Source organism: Engystomops pustulosus, chromosome 4 (assembly GCF_040894005.1).
Source record: "Engystomops pustulosus chromosome 4, aEngPut4.maternal, whole genome shotgun sequence".
NCBI classification, from domain to species: domain Eukaryota; kingdom Metazoa; phylum Chordata; class Amphibia; order Anura; family Leptodactylidae; genus Engystomops; species Engystomops pustulosus.
This window is the reverse complement of record NC_092414.1, coordinates 138,509,116-138,531,978: the sequence shown is the minus strand read 5'-3', so window position 1 is coordinate 138,531,978 and position 22,863 is coordinate 138,509,116. Positions and strand designations below refer to the sequence as shown.

At 42.8% G+C, this 22,863-nt stretch overlaps 1 protein-coding gene across 1 annotated transcript in view; it reads left to right on the top strand.

Moving 5' to 3' along the window:
• The first annotated feature begins 496 nt into the window (after positions 1-496).
• The window catches only part of CHRNB4 (cholinergic receptor nicotinic beta 4 subunit), a 30,258-nt gene continuing 7,891 nt past the window's right edge, over positions 497-22,863 (top strand). Inside the window, exons 1-2 of the mRNA XM_072147669.1 lie at positions 497-1,341; positions 9,680-9,825. Coding sequence (XP_072003770.1) covers positions 1,290-1,341; positions 9,680-9,825 — 198 coding nt within the window. The 5' untranslated portion in view covers positions 497-1,289. The remainder of the gene's footprint in view (positions 1,342-9,679; positions 9,826-22,863) is intronic.

Sequence of the window (22,863 nt, the reverse complement as noted above, 5' to 3'; positions counted from 1 at the left end):
TCTTAACAAAGGATTGTATGTGCGATTTGTTATCTTTTATTGTGGAGGAGTTTGCACATATGTATACATGTAAGATCACCTTTTTGGTTCCACTGAAATTGGTAGGTTGAGGCTTTAATCATTGGTTAGGGGCATATTTAGGCCCAACTTGTCTAACCATTTTTAGGACTTTACGGATTTCAAATTCATTGTTAAAAAAAGTAAAAGATCCAGCAGGTTTCATCCCACTTTGTGCCATTGGGCTTGCCTAGTTCTTTATCAAAAGTCATTATCTATTGATACTTGGAGAAAAATTACTGAAGACACAGAATCAGCTCAAGGTGGTTGCCACTACAACAAAGTATCCATTCTTTCCTGTCCAAGTGCATTATGACAAAGCAAATTATGTTTACTGCCATTTAGTAATTGTTTAGTACTACAGCGACAGACCCCTAGAGGGCCTCCTAGGATAGCCTACCGGGGGAGCTGAACCATACCACTAGGCAGAGAGGTCAGGATGTATCCTGCTCAGCAGCTAACAACTGGATGCTTAACAGAAAGAGAGAAAGCCTCTAACCTCTGTTCTCTCATTTATACGAGAAGGAAAGAACAAGCGGAAAAGCCAGAGACAATACAGGGAGCTTGGTGGCTTGAACGTACAACTTCGCATGCTCAGAATGTGTGTATAGGCACTGGATGACTGCATGCAACTTTCACTAGAAAGGGGAAGAGCCAGGAAAATGTGTCTTCTAGCTACAGTGTCAAAATATAGCACAGCTCAAAAGAGGAAAGAATACTTATTCACTTACTGAAGGGGAACAGTGCTGAGCTCTTAATACACCTGTCCCAGGAGACGGGCAATGTTGGAAGAAAGGAGAAGGATGTATTAACATATGTTGTAAAAGAACTAACCTTGTAACCTGATTTTTTTGGTTTCCATGGGAAGAATTGACCTCTTTGTGTGCTTCTGCTAAGGATGTAATGGAGGGAATGGTTATATTTGTGCTCCAGTGAGTAGAGATATTTATGGTGCACTTCTCACAGAAGCAGGAAAGCTTCAGACCAACAATAGCCATCCAAAGGGAGAGATTCTTTGGCTATAGCAACAACTTTGACACCCTGGAGGAACTTACCTCCTGCTGGATCTGCGAACCTCCTCTATGCCTACTCCTCTCTGTGCTAACAAACTTTAGCTGCTGCTGTTGTCTATGTGATCCTACACTCAGAACATCCACCTGGCAGCTCCTGTTATCCTGGAGACTATCACACATCTAACCAGGTGCCTGGCAGAAGGACCAATCTCATGTACCATGGGGGATCTGACTGTTCTATTATTTGTGACCGGATTTCTCCTGGTAGACTGTAAGTAATGTAGACTTTGTGTTTATTTTGTTAAAGAGAAGAATGTGTCGGCATTACTGTTCAGTTTGTTTGAGGTCAATGAAATCAAGCTCGTAATTCTAAGAAATGACCTTATCTTAAATGATAGGGCTCAGTAGATAGGCTAGCAACAATCTAGACAACAATCTAGTAGATATTTAGCCTGTACGGTTTATTTTCATTGCTTATCATCTTGGAGCATGTTCAGACTTTGGTTGCATCTATTATTACAATGACACTTTCTTTTCTGGGTAAATAATATACAGTGGAAGATACAAAACACTAATAAATACGACAGTACCGTTTGTTTTCCTCAAATATTGTCCGCATATAATAAGCATACAATAAATACCAATAGAAGGTACCTTGTCATAATGGGCACATCGATCTGATATGACATGGCTACTTGCTAAAAACAGTTATTCTGTATTACAGGCAGTCCCCGGGTTACATACAAGATAGGGTCTGGAGGTTTGTTCTTAAGTTGAATCTGTATGTAAGTCGAAACTGTATATTTTATAATGGAAGTTCTAGACAATTTTTTTTCTTTTGCCCCAGTGACAATTGGAGTTTCAAAATTTTTGGTGTAATTGGACCAATAATTATCAATAAAGCTTCATTACAGACATCTTACAGCTGATCATTGCAGTCTGGGACTATAGTAAAGCATTCAGAGAGCTTCACCAGAGGTCACATGGGGCAGAGGGGTCCGTCTGTAACTATGGGTTGTCTGTAAGTCGGGTGTCCTTAAGTAGGGGACCGCCTGTATAAGTAATGTCAAGTTATCCTCTCTCCTGTATGTGTCTTCAAGCCTCTCAGCTAAATTTTGCGGTTTGTCTTCCTCTTTTATCTTCAGCTCTTCCACGTATAAACTATCTTTTCCAGTCTTAATAAAATATGACCAAAATTAAGAGAGCCTTCCTTATCATTGATTTTCATGCAGACGATTAAAGGATGTCTACCATCAGATCACTGGTGGTAGACTGTCCACACTATTATACTTGTTACTTTACGGGGATTGATTTCAGGCTTTTTCTCCCTTTCAGGGGTCCGAACTTATTAATAAAATAATAATAAATAATATAATAATGAAAAATAATAACAAAATAACTTTATTAAAATATGTAAATGAGCCTGAGGCGCCCAGGTTGACATCACCGGAGTGCCTCATGGCTCCGCTAGCGGCTAATTATTCACGCCCCCACCACTTGGTATTACTCCCCTGCGCCGCCCCACTCTTCACAGACAGTGACATCAACTGGCTGCCTGCAAGTTGCTGCACATGCGCAAGACTTGCAGCTATCCGTCTGACGCCGAAGAGCAGGGCGGCATGGAGGAGTGAATACCAAGTGGCAGGCGCGTGAATAATTAGCGGTCGGCAGAGTCATGAGACACTCAGGTGACGTCATCCTGAGTGCCTTAGCTTCATTTACATATTTTTATAAAGCTATTTTTCATGGCCTCCAGGACCACTGAAAGGGAGAAAAAAGCCTGCAATCTATCCCCCTAAGATAATGAGCATAATTGTGTGGACAGTCTACCACCAATGATCTGGTTATAGATGTCCTTTAAGTTCCATTTGGTCAGGGATCCGCTTGTTTTAATTTCATATGTGGCTCTCTCAAAGAGTGCAGTCACAGGAATATTATGAAACCTCTGAGTCATTGCTAATTCATTTATATTAATATGTCTATAGTAAGCTATGTATGTAGATATAAACCATACACATTGTAACATAAGAATACATTACTAGAATATTCCCCTCTCATTTTTTTAAAAACACAGAGAATATTAAAAACCAACAAGACACTGGTCACATTATGTGCTATGTTGTATCTATTATTGTGCCTTAGAAGTAGCCAATTCATAATGCTAGCATCTATTGCTAGAATTTATTGAGAAGATCAAGATCAAGATAAATCACATTTAGACAATGGTGACATCTAGTGGCTTTAAACATATATATAGCTTGTACGATATTGTATACGTTATATGACTTAGATAAAATTTCATGGGATAAGATTTATTGAGTTTACATGTATTCTGTAAAACGACGGGATACCAACATTTTAGGTATAACATTTTCAAAAGATTTCAACATCAGTAACACAGAAGGTGTATCATTTAGACTAGATGAAATGTGGAAGTCCTCAGTTGTTGATACCTTTTATTGGCTAACTAAAAAGGATTATTTAAGTTGCAAACTTTTGAAACTGCTTTGGTCTCTTCATCGGGCATGGTATTGATATTGTCTTATACCATGCCTTATAAAGAGACGTAAGTAGTCTCAAAAGCTGGCAACCTAACATCATCCATTTTAGTTAGCCAATAAAAGGTATCAACAACTGAGGACTCTCAACTTTTACATATTTAACCACTGGCTAACATGGTACAAAGAATCTTTTATCCTTTCGATTAGACTAGTTACATGAATTATAACACAGTGAATGGGGCTATTTCATCCTTCACCTTAAGAAAGCCAAAGAAGCTGCTGCAATTTGTTCTTAGCATGATTAAAGGGGCTAGCAATATGATTGATGAATGAAGAAACAGGAATACCTGAGTTTCAACAGCAAGTACCCCATAGATCAGGAAAAAATGGAACCATTGGCAACGGGCAAAAACAAGGTAAATAAAATAGAAAAAGTTTATTGGAAAAACATTAAAAATCTGATCACATGGCTAAAGAAAAGGTGACGCGGTTCGGAACAGAAGAACGAGGCCCTTATTCATACCTGTACCATGGAGTACTGTCAGCAGGTATATAGGAGGAAAAGGAAGTAGTCAGAGTGCTCCACCCTACAACACAGGCTGTGAGCAGTATACACATAAATGACGGCAGGGTGAATGTCAGAAGAAAAGCAGAGAACAATGGAACAGTATAATGAAGCATGCCAAAATGCAAGAAATGAAAAAAGAATATAACAAAAAATTCTAATTAAGTTAAAAGGGAGGCGAAAAAGATATGAAATGATTTTCAGTTTATATATAATTCAAATGGCTTTTAAAGTTTAGACCTAATGGATGGCGTGTACTAATAGACAGGATCCATTTGGCTTTCTTCAGATGCAGCGTTTTAACTCTGTCTCCTCCTCTTTTGTTGGCCGGTACATGACTTTAAGGGAGGACATGTTACCTGTGTTTAGACAGGCCAGTTATGCTCCGTGTGCTAGACACTGTTCTAGGGTTGGCACCTGTGATCTGTTCCAATAACCGGTCCTTAAGCTTTCTAAAAGTGCAACCTACGTACTGTAAACGGCACAGGGAGCATTCGGCCAAGTATACAACATAGGTGGTTTCACAGTTCATGTGCCTGAAAATTTTTCGGTGGTTATCAGTAGGCGAAAAATAGGTAGTTTTAATCATATATTTGCAGAAGTTACATCTGCTTCCCCCGCAGCAAAAACTACCCTTATATTTTAATTATGTGGGGGTATGGTCAGTGCGTGTAAACACATTAGGGGACAGGGAAGAAGCCAAAGTTGGTGCTCGGCGAGACACACACATTATGCTTTGAGACAATATGTTGTCATACTCTAGAATAGGCAGATGTTTTTTGATTATATTAACTACTTGGGTATACTGTTGGGAATATTGTGTGCTAAAGGTGGGTTTACACACTATATTATGTTGTTCAAAAGGTTTGTCTTGTAAGTAGTGTGAACAGGGCTCAGAGTTCAATATGCGTTTTGCACATTCACATGTAGAGGAGGAATAACCTCTCTGTTTCAAACGCACGGTCATATTATTACTTTCGATTAAATAAAAAGCCTTATCAGATGAGGCACGCTTAGCCCGAATAAACTCACCCATGGGTAAGTTTCAGGATGACAGCTCTCAGGCCCGAGAATGGTGTTCCCACCAGTAGGTTTGCGGTAAAGACTATTGTGGATAGTAGCCCAGTTGGAATCTCCTTTCAAAAAAACATCTAAGAATGAAATTGAAACACCACCATATTCATAGGTAAAAGATAAATTGAGATGGTTATGGTTGATATAGGAGACAAAATCGACAACTGCCTCCCAGTGCCCAGTCCACACCAGAAGGCAGTCGTTCATATACCTGCCGTACCATTTTAGATATTAGTAAGAAAAGGATTGTTGGAGTTATACAGGTATTGTTGTTCCCATGTAGCCATTTAGATATATTGGCCAATGATGGGGAAAAATAAGCGCCCATTGAACAACCGGCTACTTGGAATAAAAAATAAACATCAAACATGAAAACGTTTTTTTGTAACAAAAAATGGAGTACAGTAATGATATATTTTCAAAGTTCAGTGTCATATGCCGAATATTTGTCCAAATGGTAGGCAACTGCTTCACACGCTGAATGATGAAGGATTCTAGTATATAGAGCGGTGACATCACACAATATCCATGAGTCCTGTTCATACCATTTCATCTGATTGACAGCGGCAAGTATCGCTTTGGTGTCTCTGATATAACCTGGGAGTCGGGTAACCAGAGGCTGGAGCAGATTTTCCAACCAAATCCCCAATTTTTCTGTAAGAGAGTTGGAAGATACAATAGGGCAAAAAGCTGGAGGGAATCCCCCTTTATGAGTTTTGGGCAACATGTAAAAATTTGAGCAGACAGAAAAATCTGGGATTAAATACTCTGAGTTTTTTTTTTTAATCAAAAAACCTGACTGTAAGCCCTCTGCAACCAATTTCTCCATTTCTGATTTAAATTTTCAGGGAATCGATCAATAGGAAGTCGTCAATAGGTATTAGTATCCTGCAACATATGATGCACTTCTTGCCATTAAAATTTCTTATCCAAAACTGTGACTTTGCCCCCTTTGTCAGAGGGATGATAATATAGGGATTATTCTTTAATTCAAGAATGGCAGACTTCAAATGAATTCGACTTGATCTGCAGTAACCTGGTGTGAACTCTACACTGAATGTTCTGCATCTGGTTTTATATTGATGTGTAAAAGCTTTTTAAAAGATTTGGTCTTTGGGTTGCTGGATTTTGGGAAACCACTGATATGTGTAATATATTGCGTTTTTTCACCAATTTCACTGCATTTGGAATTTTTCCCCGCTTCCCAGTACACAGCAGGGAATATTTAATGCCACCATTATGAAGTGCAATTTGTTATGCAGAAAACAAGCCATCACACTGCTCTTTACGTGTAAAAATAAAAAAGTAATAGATTTTTGAAGGTGGGGAGTGAAAAATGGAAATGAAAAAACAGGAAAGGGTCTGGTCCTGAACCGGTTAATTTGCCATGAGAAGAATCTAGGACCCATTTTGGTGGGCATGCATCATCTATTGCTCACACAATATCTGTGGCAGATTAAAAATGTTTAGCAGTATATCTACAATGCTCTATGGCAGTGGTGGCGAACCTATGGCACGGGTGCCAAAGGTGGCACTCAGAGCCCTCTCTATGGGCACCCAGGCCATTACCAAACAGGATTCAAGTTATCTACTTGCACTCCCAGGCAGCCCAGGACTTGACATGCTTAATGTTATTATAAAGCAACAGCGCTGCCTGGGATTACAGGAGGGGTGGGAAGGTTTGGACAGATCAGAAATTTCATTGTTGCTCGTTCTCCAGGCAAAATATTTCTTACTGTTCTGGGGATCATTCTATCTACTTTATTGGTGTCCTCAGAACACTGATATGATTGAAAGTTACAACAGAGCGGAGATCAATAAGTTAGGGAATAAGTTGCCATGTTGGCACTTTGTGATAAACAGGTGGGTATGGGTTGTAGTTTGGGCACTTGGTCTCTAAAAGGTTCGCCATCACTGCTCTATGGGGACGGGGGGAAGGTCTCACCTTCTCTTGGTGACAGGTTCCCTTTAATGGAATCATAACCTTTGAGGAAATCTACCATCAAAATACATTAAGATTAACCAGGGATTATTACTAATAGATCCATGAAGTTATAGGGTGCACCCAGCAGAGCACACAGAGCTGGATCATGCTACTACTGAAAATAGAACAGGGGAGACGAGGAGCAGTGGGGAGAGGCAGAAAGGGAGGACTTAGTGTCGCTTGCCCTGCCTGGTTGAAGAAACAGGCTTGAATGAATAACATGATTGGGGTGTTACTCTTCAGGATTCACACTCTTTAGGAAAGACAGGGCAAATAGAAGAGGAGGTAGTTTAAGTGTGGGGAGGCTGTTCAGACCCCCCCCATCATCCGTTTTCCCTTATCCCCCGCACTGTGCACTGTTACAGTACGCACTTACATTGAACGCACTTTTTAGTTTTTTAGTGTGTTAGTAGGAGTGAGAGTAGGAGAAGTGCATGCCGTGTTTTGAGGAGGTAGTAGTGCACGCCTGTTTGGAGGAGGTAGTAGTACACGTGTGTTTGGAGGAGGTAGTAGTGCACACCATATTTGGAGGAGGGAGTAGAGCACACCGTATTTGGAGGAGGGAGCAGGGCATGCCGTGTGTGGAGGAGGTAGTTGTGCATGCCATATTTGAGGAGGCAGTTGTGCAAGGCATGTTTGGAGCAGGGAGTAATGCACGCCGTGTTTGAAGAGGGAAGTAGTGCACCCTGTTTTTAGAGGAGGTAGTTGTGCACTCTTGTTTTTTCAGGTCTGCGAAAATCATTGCCCTTAAAACGTATACAGTATTGGATTTGTATAGTTTTCTTGCCTCTGATACAGAATCTGCTAGTGGGAACAAGTGTCAATTTTATTTGTCATCATCGTCATCCCATAGTGACCCAGAGGAACCCCTGAGAAGGCACCATTGGACTAAAGAATGCTTGGGGCTTCGACTGAAAAAGTGCCTGGGATACACAGAGATACGAAAGGGCTCGGAGCAATAGACTATTATAAGATTTTTTTTAGTGAGGACCTAATTGGTATGATAGTATCCCAGACCAATCTCTATGTTGCACAACATATTGCCCCAAACTCCACTTCTTTTAACACATTGGAACCCTGTCACTGCAGCAAGGATGGAGAAATATTGGGGAATGGTACTGCTTATGGGACTGCTAAAAAGTAAAAAATCAGGGACTTTTGGAATACAGACATTTTGTGCCACACTCTAATGTTCCGCATGGCGATGAGATAGATGCGCTTTCAAGCCTTCTATAAATTTTTACATTATGTTGATAATACACATTACCATCTCAAAGATATGACCCCAGATATGATCGTCTATATAAGGTTAGGCCCATATTAATCCATTGAGTGCCAAATTTATGGAAGTATATACCCCCACACATATCTATTGAGTCCCTGGTAAATTTTAAAGGGAGACCACATTTCATTATAACCCTACATAAATTTGCACAAAATTTGCACTAAAATGGCACATTTGAGAAAAAAATGCTAATTTTGATCTGCATCATTCTTTTTGCATTAAACTTTGACCCACATCTCGGGGGTCAAAATTCTCAATACAACTCTAGATAAATGCTTTGAGGGGTGAAGTTTCCAAAATGTTGTCATTTCTCAAGGTTTTCTATTGTACTGACACCTCTGGGGCTCTGCTAACATGACATGGCACTCCACTTCCCTTCTGAGCCCTGCTGTGTCCCCAGCAAGTAGATTATTGACACATATGGGGTATTGCCATAACCGAGAGAACCTGCATCATTATTTTTGAGGTGTCTGTCCCTAGGTGAATGAGTTGGACAAAATATATTTGGCACTAAAATGGCATATTTGAGAAAAAAATGGAATCGAAAAGAGGCCACCATCCAAAAAAAAGTGCATCGCAAAGTGGCTCAAAGCCTTAGTAACTGTGCCCCAATGTGAGTAAGATCAGCACTCAGAAAGGATTTGTATAAATATGTTGGAACAATATACCAAGCAAGATTACGCTATTGGTTGCTGCTTATACCTCACATATGCATTATATAAATAGCTTGCTGCATATCACACTTTTCATCAAACTTTGCAACAAACAGTACTCCGTTGTGTGTACGTAAGGAGTAACACTGTTCCTTGTGATTATGAGACTTATCCCTGTAGCCCTGACTGTGAGTTTGCTGTGCACTTGTAGCTCCTGGGAGGAGACTATCTTCTGTGAATCACTGCTCTCTTTTACCTGATCTTTAGCAAGATGGAATTAAGTTGAAATTTAAAGTAAAATACGGACAACGATGAAAAGTGGGCCAATGACAAGGCACCAAAGTATGTGGACAAAGAAGCACTTTCCTCTAATAAGATATATTACAGAGTTTCTTGTAGTCAATTATGCTGTTGATTTATGCAAAGTTGGTTGTAATTGAAATAACCCTCACATTATGCATTATGCACACCTATGCAACATTTATTTTCTTTAACGTGAATAATTTAACAATACTAAATATATATGTTATGTCATTCCTTTATCTAGATAGCATAGCAGCGGATGCTGAAGAAAGATTAATGGACAACCTTCTACGGAAAGATAGATATAATAAACTAATCCGTCCAGCTTACAATAATACCCAGTTGGTCTCCATCCAGCTCCAGTTGTCACTGGCTCAACTCATCAGTGTGGTAAGAGTCTACCTTCTGTCTTTCACATGTGAGGAAATGCAAATAACCAAATATCATATCATCGCTATGCTTTTATGTCTACAAACAGAAAGGTCCGAGAAAATAAGTACATAATTATGGAATAAAAAGCAATGTTATTCTATGTGATGAATTTAGGACACTACATGTAAAGTTTTGTAATGTCTGACGTGGAAATATCAATAATGGCAATATGTCTAGAAATGGATCTAATTGATCAAACTAATGGACATTATATACCTTTCCATTTACAGATTGCATCTCCCAGCCCTAGCAAATTATATCATCTGAAGTTAGAGATGCTGGAATCTGTCAGTCACAGGCACGTCCTCCCCCCCCCCCAATCCTCCCCAGTATTTATGAAAATGTATCCCAGATTATGGAATGGGGTAAAATAAAATGTAAAAACTATACTGTGATAATAATATTACTCCTCCACAGTTTGTTATATATATATATTTTTTTTCTTTCTTTGTGTTTCATTCTGCCTGTTATAAATCATTAGGCTCCATTTGTTTAAGACCAGCCAGAAGATGAGCCTGGCAGGGTGGTTATAAAACCCTAGAGAGTCTGTGTTTGATCAGAGAAGCATGGTCTTCTAAGTGGTAAAATTAACACCTTTCGGCCAGAGTAGTCTAGCTAGTGGGGGATGAAAAGAAGCCACAGACTGCATGTTTTTCCCTCCAAATTCAGACAAAGGGGAATATCATAGCTGTCCATAACTGGGACATAATTCATAATTATAGGTCCCAAGTTACACAGGACAGTTATGGGGTCTAGACACACTTCTGGACCGAAAATCAGAACATTAGCTGCAATGGAAGGCAGCCAATAGCAGAACACCCCTGATATTAGGCTAAGACACCCCGAGTTTGGTATGGGGTTAATGGGAATAACATGCCCGTTTTGTTGGAAGCCATGGCACAATTGTGCCATCTCCCAATCAAAAGTTATGGGGTTCTGATAAAAACCCAGACCCAAAAAGTAGCTCACTGATGGGAGGGGGATAGAAAAATCCCCCTCACAGTGACATCACAGCCAGGGGTGGGGGTCAAAAAATCACCTGGGCTTAAATTAATGAAGCAGCCACATAGTAGTGTTCAGTCTGGGTGACTCTATGACAATAGAAGGCTGGATCGATGCTTATGCCCTGTCCTCGGGCCAAAGAATTTCTTCCTATTCCACTAGCAAGAATTTTTTGTTTCGCTCTTCCCTAACTGTTTGTAAGTATTGTATGTGTATTGTTTTAATCCTTTTTTCATCTTCTCTGACAATTTAATTCTTTGAGTGTACTGCATTTTTATGTAAATTAAAACTTTTTAATAAGCCTCTGCTTGTAGCCTTAAAGAATCTGAGTCTCTGAAGGGAATCACGTTACCAGAGGTCATTATTAGCATAGGCCATGTAGTAAACGATTTCATGTTCTGAGTTTATAATTGTAATATAGTGTAAGTAGTGAGTGCATGTGCTGAGTTATCATCAGGGTGCATTGTCTGTGTGGTTGAGGTGCCTACGACCTTCTTTGCATAAGTAACTCGTGGGTGGTGGCAGTGCGGATTCTGTGGAGTAAATTTAGCGTAAGGACGACATTTTGTGGAAGTGGGCGGAGCTTAAGGGCTAAATTCTGGGACTCCATAGAGTAGTTATCCCAGTGTGTGAACTCCGGTGAGTCGGGTTCGTGACAGATTGGTGGCAGCGGTGGGATAGTGTATAATTTTTTATTACACTGTTAAGGCTTTAAGTGTTTGGTTTAAGCAATTAACCCTTTCACTTAAGGGCTGAAGTATTCCTAATACTATAGTCCACAAGCAAGAGACTCAGTGCACTCAAAACTTGTCAGTCAATATACATACGTGCAAAACAGTTCCCCTCCCCCTCTTTTCTTATCTATCTTTTGTTTGCTAACTTGAGACCACTGCTAAGATGGCAGAGGTATACAGAAACAGATCCAAGGCTGATCTGCTGACTCTCTGTGCGGAGAGAGGGCTAATAACAACGGGCCAGAACGCTGGTGGCGTTTGATTTGCAGTCCCATCCTTCTGCAGAACCGGACCAGGGACCTCCAGCCTCAGAGGAACCGATAGGAGATGTCCTGCAGCAACCGGCTGGGCATGGCGGCGCCAGCGGTATGGACACTTCTTTTTCTCTAATTCTCCAGCAGATCGGTGACTGTGATCCTAGCCTTAGGATACAGCTGTTGATGCAGGAACGGGAGAGACAGGCAGCCCGAGAAGCTGCCCGAGAAGCTGCCCAAGCAGAGCATGAATTTGCTGAACACCAAACAGCGCTGGAAACTGCCCGAGCAGAGAGGGCGGCTGAGGAACGTAGACGTGAGTTTGCTGAACGCCAAGCAGAGCGGGAGCATGAGCTGCAGATGGCCCAGATACAGCTCCAACAACAGCAAAGAACTTCACCATCATCACAGAGTGAGTCCGTGGACAGTGTTTCTTTTAGGCCCCGCCTGGATCGTTTTCCTGTCCTGGAGAATGATGGGGACCTGGATGTCTTTTTGCAAGGATTTGAGAGGGTCTGCAGGCAATTTCAACTGCCGCCTGCTGAATGGGCCCGATACCTTACCCCTGGACTTAAAGGCAAAGCACTGGAGGCGTTTGTAGCCTTACCTGCCTCTGTGGAGCCCGATTATGAGGCAAACAAAAGGGCTCTGATACAGCGTTTTAACCTCACTCCAGAGGTATACAGGGAGCGTTTCCGTACTGTCAGGCGGACAGATACGGATAACTATGCCGAGTTTGCCAGGAAACTGCTAAACCTGGTGAAACAATGGTCCAGAGGATGGGGTGTGACCACTCTAGAGGAGATGGATGACCTGATCGCCATGGACCAATTTATTCACACCTGTACAGTGGAGGTGCGACAGTTCATACGAGAACGGGAGCCAAAATCCTTGGAAAAGGCTGCCCAGCTGGCAGATGTGTTTGCTGCCAGCAGAGTGCCCGAGAAACCTGCAGCTGCAGGATGGAAGGGGGGTAAGCCCCCTGTTAACTCTTCTACAGTTTCCCACAAAGCTTCTGGGGCATCCCCTTCTTCGTCATTTAAGCCAGCGGGAGACCAACGCAGGTGTTTTGTTTGCAACCGATCGGGGCACATCAGCATTACATTCCCACAGAAGAGGAAGACCACCCCTTTGCCCAAACCAACATCGTCTTCACTATCTGTTTTGTTTGTGGGTGGGAGTAAGCGGGTGGTTGGTGACAACCTACAGGAGGTTACTGTGGGTGACAATGTCACAATGGGGTTGAGGGATACCGGTGCAGAGATGACCCTTGTGCACCCCACACTTGTCAAGCCGGAGGATCTCATCCCAGGACGGACTCTTACAGTTGCGGGGGTTGGAGGCCTCACCCCTGCATTGCCCATGGCCCGGGTGTACCTGGATTGGGGGGCGGGGAGAGGGATGACAGACGTGGGTGTAACGGATAAAATTCCTACCAATGTGTTGCTGGGGACCGACCTGGGGCGTCTGGTCTCTAGATATGTAATCCAGGATGCCGATGAGGACACAGGCATCCCTGGTGCCCCACGTGAGTTAACATCTGATATTGTTGGGACTGTGTCTACTGTAGACTGTGACGATGATGCATCATGTGATATTGTTGAAATGTGTAGTAACCATTTACCTGTTTCTAACCTAGCTTTTAATGCCATAGACCATGAATGTGAACATAGTAATGATGTAGAGTTTAACTGTGTGGCTAAGAGTGGTAGTATGTTAACACCCACAGCTCTGCGCCAAAAGCTGGAGTGTGGTGTGTCCGTGTCCGCTGTAACCCGCAGTCGGAGTCTTCAGGAAGCTCACCGTTGCCTGAGTCCTGAACCTCCTGCTGTCCGGGTTACAGAGGAACAGGAGCAGACTGACAGCCTGTCACCAGTGGCTGAGACCAGTCAAGGGGTTAAACTATTAACCAGTACAGAGTCAGAGCGTCGCCAGTTTCTGGACGCCCTGCACTCAGATGAGAGTCTACACAAGCTACGTGAGAGGGCTGGTCAGACCCCTGAGGAGGGGGACAAGGAATGTATTACATGGGACCAGGGTAGGCTATATAGACAGAGCCTTCACACTGACCCCCAGCAGGATGTATCCCTTGATAGGCAACTGGTGGTACCTCGCCCTTTCCGGGAGCAGCTTTTGAGAGTTGCCCACGAGATACCACTAGCAGGCCATCTGGGGATAAGTAAAACCAAAAGTCGACTGAAGCTGAATTTCTATTGGCCCAATATGGGGAATGATGTGGCGGAATATTGCCGTTCCTGTATAGTATGTCAAAGGGTGGGGAAAGCCGGCCAGGTCCAGCGAGCACCCCTCATCCCTTTACCCATAATTGAGGAGCCTTTCCAGAGAATTGCTGTTGACATTGTAGGCCCTGTGAATGTCACCAGCAGCTCAGGTAAACGCTTCATCCTGACGGTTGTGGATTATGCCACACGTTACCCAGAGGCCGTGGCATTGTCATCCATCCGGGCTGACAAGGTGGCAGATGCGCTCCTCACTATATTCTCTCGTGTAGGGTTCCCCAGAGAGATGCTCACAGATCAGGGGACCCAGTTTATGTCTCACCTTATGCAGTGCCTCTGTAAGAAAATACAGGTGCAGCACTTGGTAGCCAGTCCTTATCACCCGCAGACGGGTGGACTCTGTGAGCGGTTTAATGGGACCCTCAAACAGATGCTCCGGACGTTTGCAGATACCCATGGGAAGGACTGGGATCGTTATCTACCACACCTGCTATCCGCTTACAGAGAGGTACCGCAGGCATCGACTGGATTCTCTCCCTTTGAGCTTCTCTATGGCAGGAAGGTACGGGGCCCACTAGATCTCATGAAGGAGTCATGGGAGGGAGAATTAGGGTCACCAGAGGTCTCTGTAGTTGACTATGTTCTGAAGTTCAGGGACAGACTGCAGGCATTGACAGGGATGGTGCAGGAGAAACTGACTCAAGCCCAGGCCGACCAGAAACGGTGGTATGACAGGAACGCCAGGGAGAGAGTGTATGAGGTGGGCCAGAAGGTGTGGGTCCTGATCCCCACTACCCAAAACAAACTCCAAGCTGCGTGGGAAGGCCCATATCCCATTCATCAACGCCTAAATGACGTGAACCATGTAGTCACGATCGACCATGTTCGCAAGAAGCACAAGGTTTTTCATGTCAACATGATCAAGGCTCATCATGATAGGGATACGTGCGTCCTGCCAGTTTGCAGTATACCAGAGGAGGGAGAAAGGGAGGCCTTGCCTGACTTAGTGGCATCCGCACAGGAGGGAGGGTCCATTGAGGATGCCATAGTCAGCGCTAAGCTGTCTGGATCTCAGAAATCCCAGCTGAGAGAGACCCTCAACCCATACCTTGACATTTTCAACGGTAAACCAGGAAAAACCCCACTAGCCTCTCATCATGTAGACATGGGGGAACACCCACCAGTCAGACAGGGTGCATATCGGGTTTCTACAGAAGTAAGGGCTGACATTAAGAGGGAGGTGGAGTAAATGCTGGGACTGGGGGTGATCCAAGAGTCTCAAAGTGCGTGGGCATCACCTGTGGTGCTTGTCCCCAAAAAGGACAAGACCACACGCTTCTGTGTGGACTACAGGAAGCTGAACAGCATCACAGTTTTTGACGCTTACCCAATGCCCCGCATAGATGAGCTTTTGGATCAACTCACCAGCGCCCAGTATATCACCATCATGGATTTAAGTAGGGGGTATTGGCAGATTCCCATGACAGTGGAGGCGCAGGAAAAGTCCGCCTTCATCACCCCCTTTGGACTATATGAGTTTAAAGTCATGCCTTTTGGCATGAAGAATGCCCCTGCCACATTCCAGCGCTTGGTGAACAAACTGCTAAGTAAGTCTGAAGGGTTTGCTGTGGCATACCTGGATGATATTGCAGTGTTTAGCCAGACATGGGAGGAGCACTTGACACACCTGTCACAGGTGCTCAAGCGCCTCCGGGAAGCCGGTCTCACCATCAAGCCTGGGAAGTGTCAGATAGGCATGTCTGAGGTGCAATACCTAGGACACCTGGTAGGTGGGGGGACACTTAAGCCCGAGCCAGGGAAAGTAGAGGCCATTGCAAATTGGCCTACCCCCAAAACGAAGAAACAGGTGATGTCATTTCTAGGAACAGCTGGGTACTACCGTAAGTTCGTCCCTAACTACAGTACCCTGGCCAAGCCCCTCACAGACCTCACAAAGAAGAAACTACCACAGGTAGTCAGCTGGACTGCCGATTGTGAGCGGTCCATGGCGGCTCTGAAATTGGCTCTGACTAGCTCTCCAGTCTTACAGAGTCCAGATTTCAGCCGCAAGTTCATAGTCCAGACTGACGCCAGCGCCTATGGCTTGGGTGCGGTACTCAGCCAGGTCAACCCAGAGGGAGATGAGCACCCCATCCTATACCTAAGCAGGAAACTCTTACCCAGGGAGGTGGCCTATGCCACCATAGAAAAAGAATGCCTTGCCATTGTGTGGGCCCTACAGAAACTACAGCCCTACTTATATGGCCGAAAGTTCACCGTGGTAACGGACCACAACCCTCTCAGTTGGCTTCACCGGGTATCTGGGGATAACGGAAAACTGCTGACAAAGGGGAATATCATAGCTGTCCATAACTGGGACATAATTCATAATTATAGGTCCCAAGTTACACAGGACAGTTATGGGGTCTAGACACACTTCTGGACCGAAAATCAGAACATTAGCTGCAATGGAAGGCAGCCAATAGCAGAACACCCCTGATATTAGGCTAAGACACCCCGAGTTTGGTATGGGGTTAATGGGAATAACATGCCCGTTTTGTTGGAAGCCATGGCACAATTGTGCCATCTCCCAATCAAAAGTTATGGGGTTCTGATAACAACCCAGACCCAAAAAGTAGCTCACTGATGGGAGGGGGATAGAAAAATCCCCCTCACAGTGACATCACAGCCAGGGGTGGGGGTCAAAAAATCACCTGGGCTTAAATTAATGAAGCAGCCACATAGTAGTGTTCAGTCTGGGTGACTCTATGACAATAGAAGGCTGGATCGATGCTTATGCCCTGTCCTCGGGCCAAAGAATTTCTTCCTATTCCACTAGCAAGAATTTTTTGTTTCGCTCTTCCCTAACTGTTTGTAAGTATTGTATGTGTATTGTTTTAATCCTTTTTTCATTTTATCTGACAATTTAATTCTTTGAGTGTACTGCATTTTTATGTAAATTAAAACTTTTTAATAAGCCTCTGCTTGTAGCCTTAAAGAATCTGAGTCTCTGAAGGGAATCACGTTACCAGAGGTCATTATTAGCATAGTCCATGTAGTAAGCGATTGCATGTTCTGTGTGAGTTTATAATTGTAATATAGTGTAAGTAGTGAGTGCATGTGCTGAGTTATCATCAGGGTGCATTGTCTGTGTGGTTGAGGTGCCTACTACCTTCTTTGCATAAGTAACTCGTGGGTGGTGGCAGTGTGGATTCTGTGGAGTAAATTTAGCGTAAGGACGCCATTTTGTGGAAGTGGGCGGAGCTTAAGGGCTAAATTCTGGGACTCCATAGAGTAGTTATCCCAGTGTGTGAACTCCGGTGAGTCGGGTTCGTGACATATACCTTACACTTTATATGAAATCTACCAGCACATTACAACTTTATTAACCATTAACACTGCTGACAATTATATGTTTATTAGCAGTGTTGCTCCGCTAATATAGTAATAAAATATACTTCATTATTTTTACTACATTTATTTAAATGAAACAAAATTGCTTTGGGGTGTTACCGGAGCACTGCCGAATTTTGGATTGGCTCTAGGCTATAGCTTCTCCTGCTATTAAACGTCCCCCAAAGCACTTGTGACCCCTCTCCGTGTTCCCTCGCCTCATCTTTGTAGGCTATCATCACATCAGCAGTGCTGAGGCATAAGGGAATTGAATAGTTCCTCTATTATTTTAACACTTTCCCTACTAGTGGGTGGGTAACTTTTGGAAACCCTTTATAAAAAAAAATAATGTGAAGTATAGTTTAGTTTTAACATTGAGGAAGTCAATAAGTAGAAACTTAACATGTATTTAAAAAAACATACAATGATGGGACAAATAAAATATTGGATTATCAGTATTAATGTATTATTTATATTGTACAGCCTGATATACACATCCTGATCAGTTTATGTTTAAATCTCTGGAAATTCCCTTTCCCTTATATATGTTGCATGGCTGAATGAATGTTATCTGGCCAGGCTGTAATGTGATTAGAAGCCTCCTTGATTATGTTAGCCTCCAGTGCATGTTCCTCTTAGTGAGAGATTGCATCTGTTTTCTCTCATGTTTTCTGTTCTGTTCTTTCCTATCCAGATGTCCATGTTTGTTATATTCTTCTCTGTCACTGATAGGTATCTTTTTGGTAACTGTGTGCAGCATAAACCTATGAGTTTCCATGTGTGACATAAGCCCTAAAGGACATCTGTCAAGAAACATTGTGACACTTTCTACTTACAATGATCTGACACATCAGAAGGGAAGGTTAAAGGAGAACATGGCTTTCTGAAGTCTTATGTCATGCTTCTTGTCATTCCCAATTTGCTAATCATATCACAACAAACATATAAACAACAAATTTAACAACAAATGTTGACTGGATGTTGAGACATAAATATTGTACAAGTGCCCTACATAAAGACAGAGCAGCTTAATTTCTGAATCACAAGACATTTCAGGGGTAACTTTAGGTCTAAATCTTTATATACCTACCCAGGGGTGTGCAACATCTCCCACCGGGGCCTAGCCTTTTCTTGGGGCCCGGAAGCAGCTGGGGCCCAGAATACCGGAGTGGCTTGAGGTTGCGGCCTAGGCACGCTGTGGCCACAGTGCTTGTTATGGGGACCAGAGGGCTGTCCTACAACCTGGCAGGTCTCCAGCAGTTGGTGTGTGCAAGAAATATGGAGGGAGAAGCTGATGTACTGGTTCTCCCTGAGGCAACCCCTCATTGTCTGTAATATATGTCCCTGGGTAATGGATGGGGAGCCCGTGGTGGTGATACAGCCATATCCAGGGATCAGACGGAGGCAACAAAGTGCAAAATAACACACAGTTTATTTAACAACAGCAGGCAACAGGCCTAAACGGTCTCACAGCAGATTCGGATTACTGGAGTGGTCTTGGAGAGGAATAGGAATAGGGCACCAGCCTGGTAGTAGATGCAGACCGGGATGGAGTTGTGTCAGAGCTGTGGAAGCTGCAGCTCTGAGTCTCCTGATTCTGGTTCTGGGATTAAGATAAGTGTCAGCACTGATGGTGTATTGACACTGTCTCTCTCTTCACTGTAACTCTGAACACTAACTGACTGGACTGACCTTGTGCCCCTCCCTGTCAAGGGGTTTTATTCTCCTGGTCAGGCGGTAGCACTTCTCCAATCACACTCCAGTTTACAATACAGCCAACAATTTGTCAATAACTTGAATCCACTTAACCATTGCTGCTATTATGTAATAACCAGGTTCTGGAACCTTCAAAGAGGTTTTGCGACTCCCCCTGTCAGCTCCTAACCTGGACAGGGCGTTGTTCACAACTACTAGTCTGCCTATGTATTGGCAGGGGTGTTGCAGGTGGATTAAGACTGCCATGGGCCCTGGGCTGTATGAATCTTATAGCCCCTACAAGTCTGTAATCACTTCCTACATGTGGTACTAGAATCAAGCTTCTTGGGGAATGGAGGATGCCTCCCTTCTACCTGCTTTCAATCTGCTGTTTCAGGGCCTTCAAAGGACCTGAAATGGCTCTTGTGTACATGTGTATTGAGAACAGGAGAAGATTTACGAGGATTTCATGGATGCAGATCCCTCTGGGTATAAAATTTGGTGGATAGTTTGGATGGCCATGGGCACCCAAAATGCCTGTTTTACTGTGCGAACATTTCCTCATTCTTAAATGCTACAGCCAAAAACTTACATATGTTTTATTGATATTCTATTTGATAGAGCAACACAAATAATGAAGTATTTGTAAAGTTTAAAGAAAATAATAATCGCTTTTTGCTAATTTTTGCAAATTAAAAAACTGAAATGGGGAGTGTGTATATTTATACATACTTTGTAGGACTCTACTTTGGTTGTAATGAAAGATGAAATTCTGTTGGGATGTGCCTTTAATTCTCACTGGGATTTAGGTCTGGATTTTGGATCATTTCAACACAAATACACTATTGTAGCTTTAGCTTTATGTTTATGCTCATTATCATGCTGGAAGCAGAACCTAAAGCAGTCTCAAGTCTTCATTCATCTTTTGATAAAATCTGACCAGCATCCTAATCCCTACTCACTTATAATAATTAATAATAATAATTCCTTTATTTATATAGCACACACAGATTACGCAGCGCTGCACAGAGCTTGCCAAATCAGTCCCTGTCCCCAACGGGGCTCACAATCTAATAAACCTAACAGTATGTTTTGGAGTGTACGAGGAACTTGGAGAACCCAAATGCAAACATGGAGAGAACATACAAACTCTTTGCAGATGTTGACCCGGGGACTTGAACCCAGGTCCCCAGCACCGCAAGGCTCTAATGCTAACCACTAAGCCACCGTGCTGCCCACCACATATAGCGTCTCGATAGAATGATGCTTTAATCGCCATTCTTCACAGTGGGATGGTGTGTTCAGTGTGATGTGCAATGTTGAATTTCTTCCAGGCTTTTGGCATTTAGGCCAAAATGTACCATTTTGGTTCTGAGTCCCTCCTGCCATATGTTTACTGTGTTCCCTCCACTCTTCAAAAAAGAACAGATTTTTAGAGTGTGCAACTAATAGTTTTCCTGTGAAGAGATTCTTCCATCTGAGCTTTGAATCTCAGCAGCAACTCCAGCGTGATGCTTGTCTGGGCTGTCAGTTTAGGTGGATGGCCGTGTATATATGGAGGATGGATTGAACAGTGCTCCATGAGATATTCAAACATTTTTCATTTTAAATATAACATCACTGCTCCCTCCCAACTACTTGGCATGAGTGTGGTGAAGGGAGTTAAAAAAATTTAAATTCCTGACTACAACTAGCCCTGCGAAATATGCAAATACGTTTTCCAAGGTGGGAAATGGAAAACAATGCCCCCTTAATCCAAGCATGACCTACAAGAAGTCTAATAACATGGTGTGGCTGCACATTCTAGGATAGCTTATAGTGAAAAAAACAGACATGTTTCCTTTGTACTGTAAGATGCTACAAGACTAGGTTGTTATCTGTAGATTATTATTTTCCTGTAAAAATCTATAATGCATTATATTTGTACTTTTTGTGATTTAATTATAAATTTTTACAAATGTGCATCACTGTTTCTACTCCTTTGCAAGCTTTCCTCATTATAAAGCAATTTGACACACTGTTGTATGTCCAGTGCTCCAAAGTGCCTGTAAAAAGCCTTATAATGATTGTAATCTAGTGTTTTCAGAGTAGCTTGAAATGTTGATATGTGCTCTTATACATCAGTGAGTTGTTTACAAATGAAATTACAAGGTCTATTAGATTCCATATGCATTATGTCTTCTATTGGATTTAACTACGCGCTCCGTTCTCTGACTCAGAAAACACTTTATTGTATGACTATAAAGCCTAAAAACATTAAGGTCAGCATCTGGAAAATATTTGCTTCCTTGTATCAAGTATGCTGTGGCTGTTAGGAAGAGGGAAAGCAGAATTTACATTAGAATAATCACAATTTTTCATTTATTTATCGTATCTTTATTTAATGTATTTAGACTGTAATTTTTTTTTTAAATCCTACATATTTTGTAAATGTCCTGGTCAACGACTGATCACAAGACCAGCATAGAAGTTACGTGATGGGGTTGTGTAAAGACATTCTTGGATTAAGGCCACATGCTCTTTTCAGTCCGCAAACAAGGGAATGTGATCTCTTGTCACACCGATAACAGAAATAGACTGCATGGGCCTTATTGTTCTACAATTTGTGGCACAGGCATTTGGCTTGGACAAAGAGTAGCGGATGCACCGGCACAAGCACATAGAGAGTAATGGGGATTTATGCTAGCCGCTGAAATAAAGACACTAGCACATGACCCTATTACACATTTGAGTGCATGAGGCCTTTCTCTCTTAACCCCTTAACGCTCTGCGCCGTAGCTCTACGGCGCAGAGGTATAAGGGATGTATGAAGAGGGCTCACGGGCTGAGTCCTCTTCATACAAAGGTGGGGGTTTTTGCAAAATGCATAAAACCCCCACCGCTAATAACCGCGGTCGGTGCTAGCACCGATCACGGCTATTAACCCCCCCGTTGCCGCCGGCAAAGTCGCCGGCGGCATTTAAAAGACGGCGGCGCGCGGGCGCCGCCATCTTTTTTTCGATCGCCACGCCCCCGAACGTCATCGGGGGGCGGCGATCGGTTGTCATGGTAGCCTCGTGTCTTCTTTTGACACGAGGCTATCTGGCAGCTGCAGATTCGTTACAATGAGCCAGTGGCTCATTGTAATGAATGTGCTGCAAAAATGCCATATATTGCAATACAGAAGTATTGCAGTATATGGTAGCAGCGATCTGACCATCTAGGGTTAATGTACCCTAGATGGTCTAAAAGATAGTGAAAAAAAAAAGAAAAAAAAAAGTTTAAAAAATAAAAAAAATTAATAAAATATTAAAAGTTCAAATCACCCCCCTTTCCCTAGAACGGATATAAAACATAATAAACAGTAAAAATCACAGACACATTAGGTATCGCCGCGTCCCAAAATGCCCGATCTATCAAAATATAAAAACGGTTACGGCCGGCGGTGACCTCCGAGGCGGGAAATGGCGCCCAAATGTCCGAAATGCGACTTTTACACCTTTTTACATAACATAAAAAATGAAATAAAAAATGATCAAAATATCGCACAGACCTCAAAATGGAAGCAATGAAAACGTCGCCTCATTTCGCAAAAAATGACCCCTCACACATCTCCGTGCGCCAAAGTATGAAAAAGTTATTAGCATCAGAAGATGGCAAAAAAATTTTTTTCTTTTTTGTACACATTCGTTTAATTTT